The sequence below is a fragment of the Callorhinchus milii genome, unplaced genomic scaffold (assembly GCF_018977255.1).
Source record: "Callorhinchus milii isolate IMCB2004 unplaced genomic scaffold, IMCB_Cmil_1.0 Scaffold18, whole genome shotgun sequence".
In the NCBI taxonomy this organism is placed as follows: domain Eukaryota; kingdom Metazoa; phylum Chordata; class Chondrichthyes; order Chimaeriformes; family Callorhinchidae; genus Callorhinchus; species Callorhinchus milii.
This window is the reverse complement of record NW_024704759.1, coordinates 8,206,263-8,220,930: the sequence shown is the minus strand read 5'-3', so window position 1 is coordinate 8,220,930 and position 14,668 is coordinate 8,206,263. Positions and strand designations below refer to the sequence as shown.

The following is a 14,668-nucleotide window of genomic DNA, read 5'->3' as shown; positions in this document are numbered from 1 at the left end:
CTTTCATTTTGGGACAAAATCCGTGTTAACGGTCCCGAGACAAAATGAAATTCTAGGGCTCAGATTACAACGGCGCTTAGAAAATGCTTCCGTCTTGTCAACATTTAGCTTTAAATTATTAAGCAGTATGAATGTAAGTTCAATGAAATAAACCTACAGGGTGAAGATCTCGACAGAACTTTCTGTTAGCTCAGTGAAATCAACAGGGTTGCTGTGGCATCCATCATATGCCAATAGTTAACAGCAGCAACCTTTGATATGGTGTGTTTACAATGAGATTGCCTACTGCTGAAGTGTGTGCAGATGCAGTGACAGAGCATCAGTCACAGGAAAGGTTTGTAAAGTACACTGACACAGAATTCATAATTATGCAATTTATTTCATGTATATGTTAGGAAATACAAGCGTCAGCACGAAAATGAGAACCCACAGAATCAATGTTGGTAAGATTCAATCTATGGGGATTGAATTTTGGTACCCTTCACCAACCCACTGTAACATTATATTAAGTACGATACCAGACCCTGTAAAATCAATATTCCCGTTTGGTCTCTTTCTTCATATTGCTGTTGCATCTTACCAGGATACAAACAGATAACAATTGGAAAGAAAATGATTTGAACCTAAGAAGCTCATTATACTGTGAAATTATCAGAAAGTTCACGTTGGGTTTTGGAAACTATCTAGGCTTGTGGATAATATTGCGGGTAGGCTAGTATACACAGAGTTAAAAACAATAATTCATTTTGATAGAAAGATTAATTGAACAGTGTTTCCAGACATCCAAAGTGGCAGCAGAGCAATCAATGATTTTTCGCGAGATGTTAAGCATTAATAGAATACTGTAAACCGAGCATAACCTCTAAGATCCTCCAAAGAAACAGCATGCTTCGTCTTGATTTTGTTGAATTAATTCGCCGCTGGACTGACTTTGAAATCAATGCTTTTCTTCACGTCTTTCAGTTTATTGCTGTCGAAACTCACAATTAACTTCCTCTTCCCTGCCTTCCTGGGAGTAAACTTCCCTACGGCTTTTGTTGATTCACCTTGTTTTAAGACACCAACCCTAAAACAAGCAAAGAGAAAGTTAGTTATTTTGATCGTTAATTTGTCAGTTAAGAAAAAGATAAGAGTTGTAAGAAAATGTTGAATATATTTTAATGTACGACTGAGAAACTTTAGGGTAATGGCAAACTGCCAATTCTTTGGGTGTGTACTGTCAATGATACTCTTGTCCTTTGGTTTCATTTTTAGAACTCAGCATCATAAAAATGATGCTTTCATGTTACTAGTAAGAAATGCATACAAATTATCCTTTCCATCTGTTTAGAAGTTGATACAATTCACATAAACTGGATGTGAAGGATGTGTCTCCTTGTGTATGTTTTTAACATCTACTTACCTTATCTGAATCTCATCGTCAATCAGACCTCCTCCCTCAAGTGTGAAGACACAGTCAGTAAGAGTCTCAGGCAAAGGGTTCTCAAAGCGCATTTCTACAGACACTGGTTTGTTCTGTATAGGATTGTCAAGCAGCTGAAGATGAAAAACATTTTTTTTAGTAAAGTAACTCTTCCTTTTCCCATTGAAAACATCATTAACAATAAATATAAGGTTCTTCCTCCGGGCTCTATTCTTGGTCCTCTCCTCTTAACCAACTATATGCTCCCACACGGTAATAATAATAATAAGTCTTACATTTAATATAGTGCCTTATCACATCATCAAGACGTCTCAAAGCGCTTCATGGGATATACAGTAAAGTTGATTGACTGTGTATTTTTGTAGGCAAAACGCTGCAGCCAGTTTGTGCATAGCAATATCCCACAAACAGCCATGGAGTGAGTGACCAATTTTTTGTATTTGGGAAATTGTTGGCCAGAACACTGGGGGAAACTACCGTCTCTTTTCCAATGGTGCCGTGGGATCCTTAACGTCCACCCGAACAGGCAGACGGGACCTCGGTTTAAGGACGGTACTTCCGATAATGCAACACACATACAACACTACATTGGAGTGTCAGCTTAGACTATGTGTTTTCAAGTCCCAAAGTGGGGCTTGAACTCATAACTTTATGACTCAGAGGTGAGAGCTCTACTATTGAGTCAGGCTCTCATATATATACAAATGCATCCAACACCTTTTCCTGAATACCCACCCTACTGACTTTCATATACTGGTTTCTGAGAATCCCATTGCTCAACCATCCTTCCTGGCAACCTTTTCCAGTTGTTAATTACCCTTTTTGGTGTCTCTCCTGAAATTGCCCTTTACAGCTCTAAACCTATGTCCTCTTATTCTACTCTCTCAGTTCATCTTACAATATTGATCTGAATTTATTTTTTCGATCCTATTTAAAATGTTGTACACTTTTGTAAGGTTCTGTCTGGGACCCCTTCTCTCAAGACTAGAGAAAATCAATGAGGATATCCAGTCTAATTGAAGTTTGCCTGGAGGACATAAAATCTTATTGCACATTTTCTTACTCTCAGCGAGATGGATGGATTGGTCAAGGATATTTCCTTTTCTGAAAATGCACTATCTTTGTTCTGATCGATCACAAGAGCTGCCAGACTCAGCACGTTGAAGGGATCAGGAAAATCCCCATACTCTTCGTAAGTGATTTCCAGAGCAATTGTTTCGTCTGGCAAGTTAAGAAAAAAGAAATTGAAATCAGATTAAACTTTAAGCAAGTTTCCATGCATCTGCAGAACTCTGAACAGTTTGGAGTGGATACTCTTACAGCAGTGTGATCGGTTTCCACGCATGTCGAAAACCTGACCAAGAGCAACACTGTTCTGTTATACTTTTACTGATTGGCTCAGTGCAATAATTAATATGCAGTTATAGGGAAAGGCTTGATAAACTGGGGCTTTTTTCTTTGGAGCTCAAGAGGCTGAGAGGAAATAGAAATATAAGACGATGGGAGACAGAGGCAGGGTGGACAGGGAAAGGTACATTTCTGGAGGTCGGGGGGGTCTAGAACGAAAGGATATAGTTTTAGAATCAGATTTGGGAGATCTGGAACAGCAAGCTCCCCCTTGCTCTCCATCCTCCCCGATCCCGACCCCCAGCTCGGGTTCATAACTCTGTCTGTCCAGCACCTTGGGACATCCTCCCGATGTGAAAGGCACTATACACATGTAATTTTTTGTTGTTGTTGTAGACACATGTTTAGAGAGAATAAAACTGACATATAAGGGAAAAAGCCAAAATATGGGACTAGGGATGGGGTCCAGGATAGACATTGTGTAGCGTATATAAATCACCTGGACTGGATGGGCCGAATGGCCTGTTGCTGAGCTGTACCATCTATGAATCTATGAACGTGCCTGGCAACCACGAGTAAAATATGTTACAACAACATTTGATATACTAGACTAGTTACAAAATGAACTGCTGTTCAGTTACCTTTTCTGGGTTCAACAGGGATATTATCTTTGATGAACTTCTTTACAAATACTTTGCTAGTTATTCCACTATATGACTTTTTAAGAGCAGCAAACAGAAGGCGGCAGACTCTTTTCCTGTTGCTCTTGTTGGAGATGACCAGCATCACCTTAACATTGCTTCCATTGGAGGCAGGAACCGTATTTATAGTCAATTCGAGTTCATCCTCATCCTCAAATTTGTGAGTTGCCCTCCGTACAGCTGTTCTGAATGATCTTCTTTCTTCATTGGACCCTGTATCATCAAAATAAAATGATTTGTTGCTAATCCATAATAATAACAACAATCCTTGAAGTTGATAATCAGAATGTCACAATCATTATTACTATTAAGTACCTTGATATTGAGTGGTCAAATGCAGTAACCAATTCCCACATAACAATAAAAATAAATAATGCTTGAATGTGATGTAATCAAGAGGGGAGGATGTTTCAAGGTCCCTCTTCACAAGACCCTCTGAAAAATGTTGTGACCGTGTATCTTGTAGGTGAACGCGGCAGTTAATTTGCACCCAGAAATGTCCCACAAACAGCCAGGACGTGAATGACTAAATGTTATTGAATGTTAACTAAGCACGATTAGGGTAGACATTAATCAAACTTTTCATTTAGATAAGTTAAATGTGAATTTGTATTTTCCCCCCTTACCTTCAGGATATTTGTATAAGTGTGTAATATCATCGCGAGTATCATCACGGGGATTCTTGGTGCTGATCTTTTTGCCAATTCCATCGCTTTTACTTCGTAGTTTTGTTTTGGTTTCCCCCTTTACCATCCAAAAAACCTTATCTGCATTGACCTCAGCATATATAAATTTGCTGTCATAATTCAAGTCCACCTGTCCGTTTTTAATACCTATCACTGGGGAAGGTCCACAGCAGAAAATTCCTGAAATTGAATGAAAAATTTCTGGCTCAGTGACTTTGAAGGCATACTAATGGTCAGTGTGAGTCCTTCTGCATAATAACTGTTCTGCTTTATTCAGGTTATATCATTTCAGCATTTGCGTAAGATTTCTTCTGGTTCACATAGAATATATTATTAATTTATATAAGAAAAGACAGAGAGAGAAGGAGAGGGAACAAAAGACCAGAGGTGAGGTAATGATCACCTATCAAATGTCAAAACTGTCAAGGTTTGTTCCAACTGATCAAATCAAAAGCTCTGGCTCACATTTCCAAAATGTATTCATGGATAGGAAAAAAAATCACTGAATATATCCATGATATTATCAATACTAAAAAATATAAAATATTGCCAAATATGTGGGTCCAGATTTGTTAATTTGTTCACCAGCTTGGACGTCCTCCCAATGTGGAAGACACTCTACAAATGTAATTTGGTATTGTAATGTACATCGTTAAAGAATAAATCTTAGGTTACTGATTATGTTACTGATTAGGTTATAACCTGTTCCAATTCTATTAATCACGTCATAAGCACTTATTCCTGATGGAATATTTCTATTTGTTCTCATTGATGATAGACCAGGCAGCCAAGCTCATCAGCAGGACTTGGTGATGCAGAGGGAGACAATGGGTGGTGTGTTTACCTTCACTTGTCTCCTGTGGTGTTGGATCCACAACTTGCCATCCATCAAAGCCTGATCTCAAATCATTTCGCAGCATCCAGCTTTCTACCCAGACATGGAAATTCCTAAAGAGCAGCAACAAAGAAAAGTATCCATAGTACTGAAATCCTTACAGAAACGGAGCTCCATACAATTGTGCTTATGGCCAGATGCTGAAATATATTGACTATTGTAAAAGCCGTTGAATGTTGTTATCGGGTCCTGAATTAATTAGGAATATCAACAGAAGGAAGGCAAGTTTGTATGTAGCACTTTTGAGCAACCAGAATTTGGCAAATTCTTCAATAGTCGTAATTTAGAAGCTGGTTTCTAGAACTAAATTCTATAGAAAACCAACCTCAAAGTTGCCTTCTGACTCAAAGGCGAGAGCGCTACCACTGAGCCAAGCTAACACACATTTATATTTTTGTCCACACATATTTTAATTCTAACACAAGAACCATAAGAATATATATTATACATACAGAATATAATTCACAGTAGCATATATGGTTAAGTGAAATTTTATAGGATAAAAACAGACCATTTGGCTCAACAAATCTATGTCAGTGTTTACACTCTGCACAAGCCTCCGCCCTTTCTAGTGTCTTCTCCCATTCCCTGCAGGTCCCTTCTCCCTCATGTATGCATGAAGTTCCCATTTATTTCATCTTAAATCATACCATATTGAGTCAGTTGAACTTGGCAGTTTTGTTCCATTTTCATCGAAGTAGGCATCAATACCCATATTCTCATCGGTGTCATGTGCAGAACTAAAGTTTGTGATAACACGGCTAGGAATTCCTAAACACCTTAGAACTAAATAAAGAAAATATATGATTTTATATTGATGTATAATACAAACACACATATATATAATATATAGAAATCTATAAAATCCATCCTAGGCTCCCACCTCCAGCTCAAGTGCCCAGCCAGCAGTGTCAAGTACTTTGGGACGTCCTCCCGATGTGAAAGGTGCTGTATAAATGTAAATTTGTACTGCACTGTATTGTGTAATCTATAATAAGTATGTAAAATATTTATAAAATTAACTCTATACAGTCAAATCTGTTTTCAAAAGCCTCTCGGGGTACTGGGCCAATGTGGTCTTTATATAAAGTAAGTGAGTAAGGGTTCATTGGTGTGCAAATTGAGCTGTCCAGGCTGTTGCACACTTGTTCTTAACAGGGGATTGGTTACTGAATGGAGGTGATTGCTTGAAAGGGGTTGGTTGTGCATAAATCCCTCTGTAATATATAGTTTTATTGTATGTCTTAAACATTATGAAAGAATAAGAAATCAGGGAACACATTATGTTGCATTTTCCATCGTTATATTTATGCATGAGATCCCCATTGCCCCCTCTTCTCTGTACCTGTGCAGGCCACTGCAGCAAACACCCAGCACTGTCCGTAACGAACTGGCCTGAAACCAGATTGAATCCACTGGCGAAGAATTTTAATGCTTCCATTCCATCTTGTTGGGGATACTCCAGAAGAATAATTACCATCCCATCTTCCTTGAACCACTCCATTTTCATCGTTACTGTTCACCTTGAAAAGTTGCAAAGCAAATCTATTTTATTTGTGAAGTCAAGACAGCAATAAAGAAAACTTAAATCTATGATTTATTTGGATGGTCAGTAGAACTTTCCTAGAAAGTTTTCACATTAATAGCTATTAACCATGCGTTCACCACTTTTACCATTACTATTTCACTGCTTACCATAGAGGATACCACTCTACTGATGTAGACGGGGTCATTTCTTTGACTTTGATCTTTCAATGGATTTCTCTTATACTTCAAACTGTTATCCAACAGTTTGAAGCAAATGTCCAAAATACCTTCATCAAACTGGAAAAGAAAGTCAAAAAATTGTAGCTCCCTGTACCCTGACATATTATTAATAAAGATCGTTGCATTGGATATAACACCTTATCACAGTGTCAATATTTCAAAGGATTCGACTGTAAATTAGTCACTGTGTATTTTGTATGTGAACACAGCAGCCAATTTTGGGCACAGCAATGTCCTACAGAAAGCCATGCAGTGAATGACCCATTTTATTGGGGAGATTGTATCAACCAGTACACCAGGAGAAACTCCCTTCTTTAATCAAATAGTGTCACAGGATCTTTAACGTCCACTTGAACAGGCAGGCAGAGCCTTGGTGTATCATCTCATCCATAGGATGGCAACCCTTGGAGCATCAGGCTTGACTATGAATTCAAAGTCCTGACTTGAAGCTTGATCCCACAAACCTCTGACCCAGAGTCGAGAATGATACCAACAGAGTCTGGTCGACAGAGTTTATCATTGTACCTACAAATCTTATAATAATAATAAAATATTAATATATTCTGATCTGACAAATATTGGGTCAGAGCAGAAGAAGCCAAGTGTAGCACCTCAGCTGTCATTGTCAGCATCAATTTCCATTTGAATTTGTAACTTCTTGCTCAATATGGGTCAACTGCATTAACTTGCTGAATTATTTAAACTATAGGACTGTGAGGAAATTTCAAAGGGAATAAGGTATAAAGGGAATAAGAAGAGTTAATGTCAAATTCGAAGAATAATATTTAGTTGATCAGCCGAGATAAAACGTTTCCAGATACCTGTCCAAAGTTCCATGGCATGTCCCTTATCCAATACTGGTCACCATAATAAATCAATCCATTCTCATTCATCACATACTCTTCGCACAGGTCATCGTCCTCCAGGTGGACACAATCATCTGTGAAAGTAAAGCACAGACACAGCAACTGAGGAATAAATCCCACTTAAATTGAATGCAAACATCTAGTTTGCCATTGTGTCAAATATTGCATTGGTTAAATATTCCAGAGACCAGAGGTCTTAAATTTGTCATGGTCTTAGCCTTGAATTGTCTTAAAAGGTAAGACTGTGAAGAACTTAGAATTTGGAAGAAGGTTCTCCATCGTGCTTAAAAAAAATCAGAAAACTGGCTTCCAATTCAAGAATTAATTGAGGAATGTTTCCCTTTTGCTTCAGGGGGGCATTCCCAAGTGCCTCATAATATGTAGTGTGTGACTGTGTACTTGTAAGTGAATACAGCAGCCAATTGGTGTACAGCAATGTTCCACGATCAGCCATGAAGTGCATGGCCAATTTTATCCGGGCAATTGTTGGCCAGGACCCTGGGAGAAACTCCCTTCTCTTTTCAAACAGTGCCACAGATCATGAGCATCAACCTGAACAGGCAGACAGGACTTTAGTTTAATTTCTTATCAGAAGAAATGCGCCCTCATCAATCAGTGCTTCTCCAGCACTGGAACAGAGTGTTATCATAGTTCAAGATCAATCTAAGCACAAACCAGTATTAAAAGGAGCTTTACCTGAACACCAAGGGTTGAAAAGGAGAACAAATTCCGCAAGTTGATACCTCCTAGAATCTTGGAGAAATAAAGTGTAGCGACCAATTATAGAATTTGGACTTGGGGAGATGGACAAGGACAATTCAGTTTGGGTTACTGAGACAACAACAGCACTCCAACTTTTCCTATCAATGGTTCTTGATGGAGAGAAGGTAATTCTGGTTCCAAGTTTTGCTGAAGGCGTTGTTCCTAAAGCAAGAAGGACAGAATGACCACATCAGCAATAACAAATTCCATTCATATAGCTTCTATCACATCAAATAACACCGTAAAACATTTTACAGTGGACATTGTTACCCAACTTTCACTTTGATTACCTGTCTCTGCAATGAGAACATATTCACTCTTGCTTGGGTCGAATCTACTTTTCTCGAAGCGTATGGTGATTTGGAAGGGTTGTCCCCGTCTGACAATGAGTTGTCTGTTGCTCATCTCCAAAGAATTGTGGATTTGGTTGTTCTTTTCATAGTGAAGGTCAACCTGAAGTGACTCACCAATTGGAAAGGCTTTGGAGGAAGGGCACAGAAGAAGAAAATATCTGTAAATCTTTAAATTCTTTTATCTCTTGCTGGTAACAGCAGGTGGAGCGTTTCCTGAACGATCTCTAGTGGATAGGGCTGGTCTCGGTTCATTTCATGATTTATTAAACCTTTCTGGTATCAACCACCTTTCTCTCTTTTCCTTTTATTGTTTGTGTTTTCTCAGGTTTCAGCTGAGTTTACGTACGTCGGTGTGACTCCACTGAAGCCCCATTAGCCCGCCCACTTTTCAACCCTAATATACATCACTGCATCTATGTTCCATTTCACACCACAGGTAAAAAACCATACACTTTAGAGTATGTAAAAGAAAATACATCTGTAAGCTTCACTGACAATTAATGCAGTCTCCCCACTCACCAGTTGCCATTTTATATCAGATGAAATGATATCTCTGTCAATGGAGAAACTCTGCTCTGGACTCCTTCTGAAGAATCTCATGACAAGTGGAAGCAGGCTGCCAACCTTTATATCCTCAGTCTGCAATATAATAGGCTTCAGGAAGCCTAAGCACTGCCCATTTTACAAACATTTGACAAGAAATGATACCACCTTCTTTGGGGGAGGGTCAGCCGGGTTTCTGTCACACATGGAAATCCATCACCGCCCATAAGAGTTTTCAAACCAAGCTGAGATTTCCATGCATTCCACATGGAAATCCCAGAGATAGATTGTTGGAATGGAATCCACACTCTCTCCCTGAAGGGATGCCTTCTGCTTACCTAATTCTGGAAGGTATTAGTTGCAGATTGGCAAGAGCTACGATTGGGGACTCCAGAGTGTGCGGTGGGGTACTGCTGGAGTCTAACCTGCTAAAAACGCATAGCTTGCCATTGATATTGCTGTCCGGCAAGCTTCCCTGCTACTTGCATACTAGGGCTTTGGCTTGCAGGGATAATAGGAGCTGAGTGGGATTACTCTCTGTCTCCAGTGACTGGTCTGTCCTTCCAGGCCCTGACGATGAGCCAGGCTGTGCTGTCATCAGCAGTGCCCCGGAATACTGCGGACCTACCTGGCTCGATTCCGACGTTCTGTTGCAAGGCATGATGAAAGCACTTTTTTTTTTACTTCTGCACCTCTCAAACCCTCTTGTAAAGATAATGCTGAAATGCAGTTCCTTGGGTGTGACCAGCTCCCACGCCTTTATCCCACCCAATTCAAGTGGCTTTGAATTGAACCACTAAACATTAGCAGGCTTTACAGAGTCTATCTATAATTCAAAAGCAAAGTATCATTGCCAAGTCCGACCCTGCTCCTACGTGATCTGCACCTGAAACTTTTCACTTTCCGAATCTCAGGAAAACTAAACAGCCACACATTCCTCACTGGTGGCCTGCCTGAGACAACGTACTGAGCATCGTTGTAATCTGAGCGCTAGAATTTCACTTTGTCTCGGGACAGATAACATGGATTTTGTCCCAAAATGTAAATTGTGGAAAATCTTCACCTGGAAGACTCCAAATGAAAACTTAATTTAAGAATTTTTTCACTATCCTGTTAGCACTTAAATTTTAAGACAAAGTTTTTTCGGGAGACTGAACTCATCAGTGCCCGAATGAATAGACAGCCACCTAATATGAGCCTCCTTTAAGACCACGGCTCACATCACAACAACAATAACAACAGCAACAACAAATTCAATTTCTAGAGTGCCTTTCAAGTCGGGAGGCTTTCCCAAAGAGCTGGAATGTCAGGGATTTGGACCCGAGAAAGAGGTTGGGATCAGGAGGGGTGGAAGGCATGTAGGGGAAGGAAGGTGGCTGGAGGTGCGGTCAAAGAAGATGGTCTTGAGACATGCCTTGAAGGAGGCAAGGGAGGGAGCAAGATGAAAGAACTGTGGGATGGAGTTCCAAAGGTGGGGGCAGAAAGGCTGAACGCCCAACTGCCGATGGTGGGGACAGGAAAGATGGGGTATGTGGAGTAGACCAGAGCTTGCTGAGGGGAGGCAGTAGGCAGGTTGGTATGATGTTAGCAGGTCACAGAGATAGGAAGGAGCAAGGCCATGGAGAGTTTTGAAGGCAAGGACGAGGATTTTGAACTCTATCCTCTGGGGAATGGGAACCCAGTGAAGCCAGGCGAAGGTGGGCGTGATAGGGTTATGGAGTCTGACGTAGGAGAGGACATGAGCTGCAGAGTCCTGGATGATCTGCAGCCTGTGGAGGGAAGAGTTGGGAAGTCCGACAAGCAGGGAATTGGCGTGGTCAAGCCTAGATGTAATAAATGCGTGGATGAGGGTTTTGGCAGCCTGAAGGGAAAGGCAGTGAAATCACGTCAAGCATAAGCAGGCAAGAGAAAGGAAGCAAACACAAGACAGAGTTAAAGAAAATGAACCAAAATGAAATCTTACGCCTCAGTGATGAACGACCGATACTGAAGTTGGATACATTGACCAGATTTGCCATGTTCAAGTTCTTGGTCTCTCTGTCTCTCTCTGCCTCTTCAAATGACTTTTAAACTGACAACTGGAACCTGTGGCTATTTATATTGTCTGTACAGGGGTGTTATCACTTCCAGGAACATTTTAAAGGGTGTGAACAACAAATGGTATTCGTAGCTCTTTCCTATGATAATTTACCTTAATGATCAATTGTGAAATAATGATTTTTAGACATATTTTTTCCTGTAATCAATTTTGAAAAAATAAGCAACTTTTTCCCCTCCCTGAATGAGAATAGTTTGAAGGGTTGCCCACGGATTAGAGGCAATGCAAAATTGGAATGATTATCAGATTCTCAGTCTGGAGAGAAGATGACTCACATGGGGACTTTATAGAGGTGTACAAAATCTTTTCATTTGGAATCTAAGTCTGGGGAAATTCAGCTTCCAGGAGAAGCCTGAACTTTAGTTTTCCACAATTTACATTTTGGGACAAAATCCATATTAACTGTCCCGAGACAAAGTGAAATTCATCATAAACCCAGAACAATGCTTTGGGATGCATTGAGATAGTAGAGCATAGGTTTAAAGTTGTACAAGACAATTTCAGGATAGACAGCAAGGAGAGCTTTTCTTTCCTCGGAGGGCAATTAACGACTGAAACAGATTGCCAGGAAGGGTGGCCAGGACATTGGAATCATTTAATAAACAACTTGATGCCATGGTGGAAATGGTAGAGTGTTCTGAGATCAAATATGTGGGTGTGCGCTCATGTGTACTGTTGCCAATGATCTGTTTGAAAATACAAAGTTCCTTCTTTGTCACTACATTTTCTCTTACAATGTGCAATGATTAGTTCCAATCATATAAATATATATATATAAAAGCTTTTAAGTAAGGAAGTGTTAGTGCAGTTATATGGAGCACTTCTTGGACCTCAGTTGGATTATTGCATTCAGTTCTGGGCTTCCAAATATAGGACGTCTATAGTAGCCTTGGAGGACATCCAGCATAGATTTACTAGGTTAATACCTGGGCTGAAAAGCATGTATAATATTACACTTCTCCGTTAACCCTTTGTTCTCTCAAAGTAAATGTTTAAGTCACAGAGAATGCATCACCTAAATAAAATTATCATTTGGTGCTGCACATTATATCGTCTCGTGCTTATTTAGAACAAAACTTGTCTACGATATGATTGTGCTGAGGACAAAACATAAACTAGTTTACTTAAAATACCTTACTAATAGAAGGGTAATGTTAGCTTCATCGAGCTTTGGCTCCTTGCCTTATCAATGTGGATTCTCATTTAAATTTGTCATATAATAATAAAAATAATCCTTGCATTTGATATAGCAAATCTTCGAGACATCTCAAAGCGCTTCACAGTGTATACTGTAAAGTGAATTGATTGTATATACGTGTGGGCAAAACACACCAGCCAATTGCGCATAGCAGTGTCCCAAAAAGCATTGTGGATTGAAATGACCAATTTATTATTGTTTTTTTCTTGAGGGATTATTATTAGGCATATGGAGTAAGGAAACTTGCCCAAGATTTTGCCCTGCTGGGGATCGAACCCAGGTCTCTCCTTGTGAGGTGAGTGCATTAATTATTGAGCTATAGGACTCCACAGCTACATTCATCCAAACACACAGATAATTTATCATGATATTCTGAAAATTCTCATGATCATGCAAAAGTGTGGTATGGGATGATATTCAAGCTGACCATCGTCATCTCATGCTCTCATGTTCTTAGCCCTAAGGCAAATTCTCTTAATAAACTGATGGAATAAGCTTGATGACGTACACTCCTGTTCCTTTGTTTAAAAAAAATTCTATAATGCAAATCACCTTAATCCACTCACACCTTGCATTGGGAGTGGATTAATCACACTTCCTTTATTACTTGGTCATTTTTATTGAATTAATGACATGTGCGAAATATATTTGCAATCCTTGTAGTTACAAAATACCTTTGTGAACAGAATATCACTCATGACTACCATTTCTGTGAAGTATTCAAATCTGAGATGATCCCGTCAATCAGTGATGATTGTAATTTCATGTAATTCTATTATGTCTCAATCTCTGACAAATTGACATTTCCAATCTTTAATTGCAGAAAGTCACATTTCTTTAGTCTAAGGATTTCGCAAGTGCATCAGATCATTGTTTGCAATAGATATTCAGCTAATCTTCACAACCTTAATATTTTTCAAGGCATCTTCTTCCTCCTTCCCTCCCTCCATCCCACCTTGTCTCTTCCTGTAACTTCCTCCTCCTTCCCCTCGCCTGCCACTATTGTCAACCTCTTCATCTCTGCTGGCATTGTACAACCCATACTCTTCAACACTTCATCATCACCTGCTAAAAAACCTTCCCAAATCTTCCAACTACAAGTCCATCTGAAACCTGCAGCTTCAATCTATAATCCAGGAATGTTGTTGTCACTCAACTCTGCTCTCACCTCCCTCTCTACTCCATATAAATTCACGTTGCTGTACAATACAATACAAAATTACATTTGTACAGCGCCTTTCACATCGGGCAGATTTCCCAAGGCGTTGGACAGTCAGGGATTTGGACCTGAGCGGTACTTGTTGTTCCTTGAGCCCCTCCAGTCCAGCTCCCATCTGCCCACAGTAGAAAGAAATCCCTTATCAAATTATATATTCTATTTGTGTGAGCAGGGTTCCCTATGCCTCCTTGATCACTTTGACCTCTATGTCGCTTTTGACATTATTGACCATTCCATCTTGCCAGATTTGAAAACGAGTTTAGATGGGGTAAGGTTGAGGGACTGCGACAGGAAATTCCAGAGTTTCAGTGCATAATAACTGAAGGCACGGCTGCTAATGGTGAAGCCAAGGGGTAAGGTTACACATAGAAGGCCCGAGCTAACAGAGTGAACGGCCTTAGACGATATAAAAGTAGCCAGTACCGACATGGATCTTGAACCCAAAACCTTCTGACTCAGGAGCTAGTCGGTTAACAACAAGAACAAAATTACTTTTGTATAGCGCCTTTCACATTGGGAGGACATCCCAAGGTGCTGGACAATCAGTATTTCGGATCCGAGCTGGGGGTCAGGATTGGGGAGGGTGGAGGGCAGGTGGGGAAGGAGGCTGATCGAAGGTATGGTGTAAAGGAGGGTGTTGAGACAGTGGCAATGGAGGGGGCGAGGTGGAGGGACTGCGGGATGGAGTTCCAGAGGGTGAGGGCAGAGTGGCTGAAGGTCCGCTAGCCAATGGTGGGGCAGATGAGGTGTGGGACGTGAAGCAGGCCAGAGCCCGCTGAGCGGAGGGATCGAGCAGGGGATTAGGAGGTC

The 14,668-nt window shown here is 40.2% G+C and overlaps 1 protein-coding gene across 1 annotated transcript; it reads right to left on the bottom strand.

The window, feature by feature from the left end:
- Positions 1 to 909: 909 nt before the first annotated feature.
- Positions 910 to 9,329, bottom strand: LOC103172904 (protein-glutamine gamma-glutamyltransferase 2-like). Its single transcript, XM_042341946.1, has 13 exons — positions 9,320 to 9,329; positions 8,738 to 8,926; positions 8,382 to 8,609; positions 7,641 to 7,759; positions 6,748 to 6,876; positions 6,398 to 6,575; positions 5,703 to 5,838; positions 5,002 to 5,105; positions 4,098 to 4,337; positions 3,412 to 3,684; positions 2,487 to 2,644; positions 1,403 to 1,536; positions 910 to 1,066 (listed from the first exon to the last, which is right to left on the bottom strand). The coding sequence occupies exons 1-13, from the start codon at positions 9,327 to 9,329 to the stop codon at positions 910 to 912; spliced, it is 2,055 nt and encodes a 684-aa protein (XP_042197880.1).
- Between the last annotated feature and the right edge of the window lie 5,339 nt (positions 9,330 to 14,668).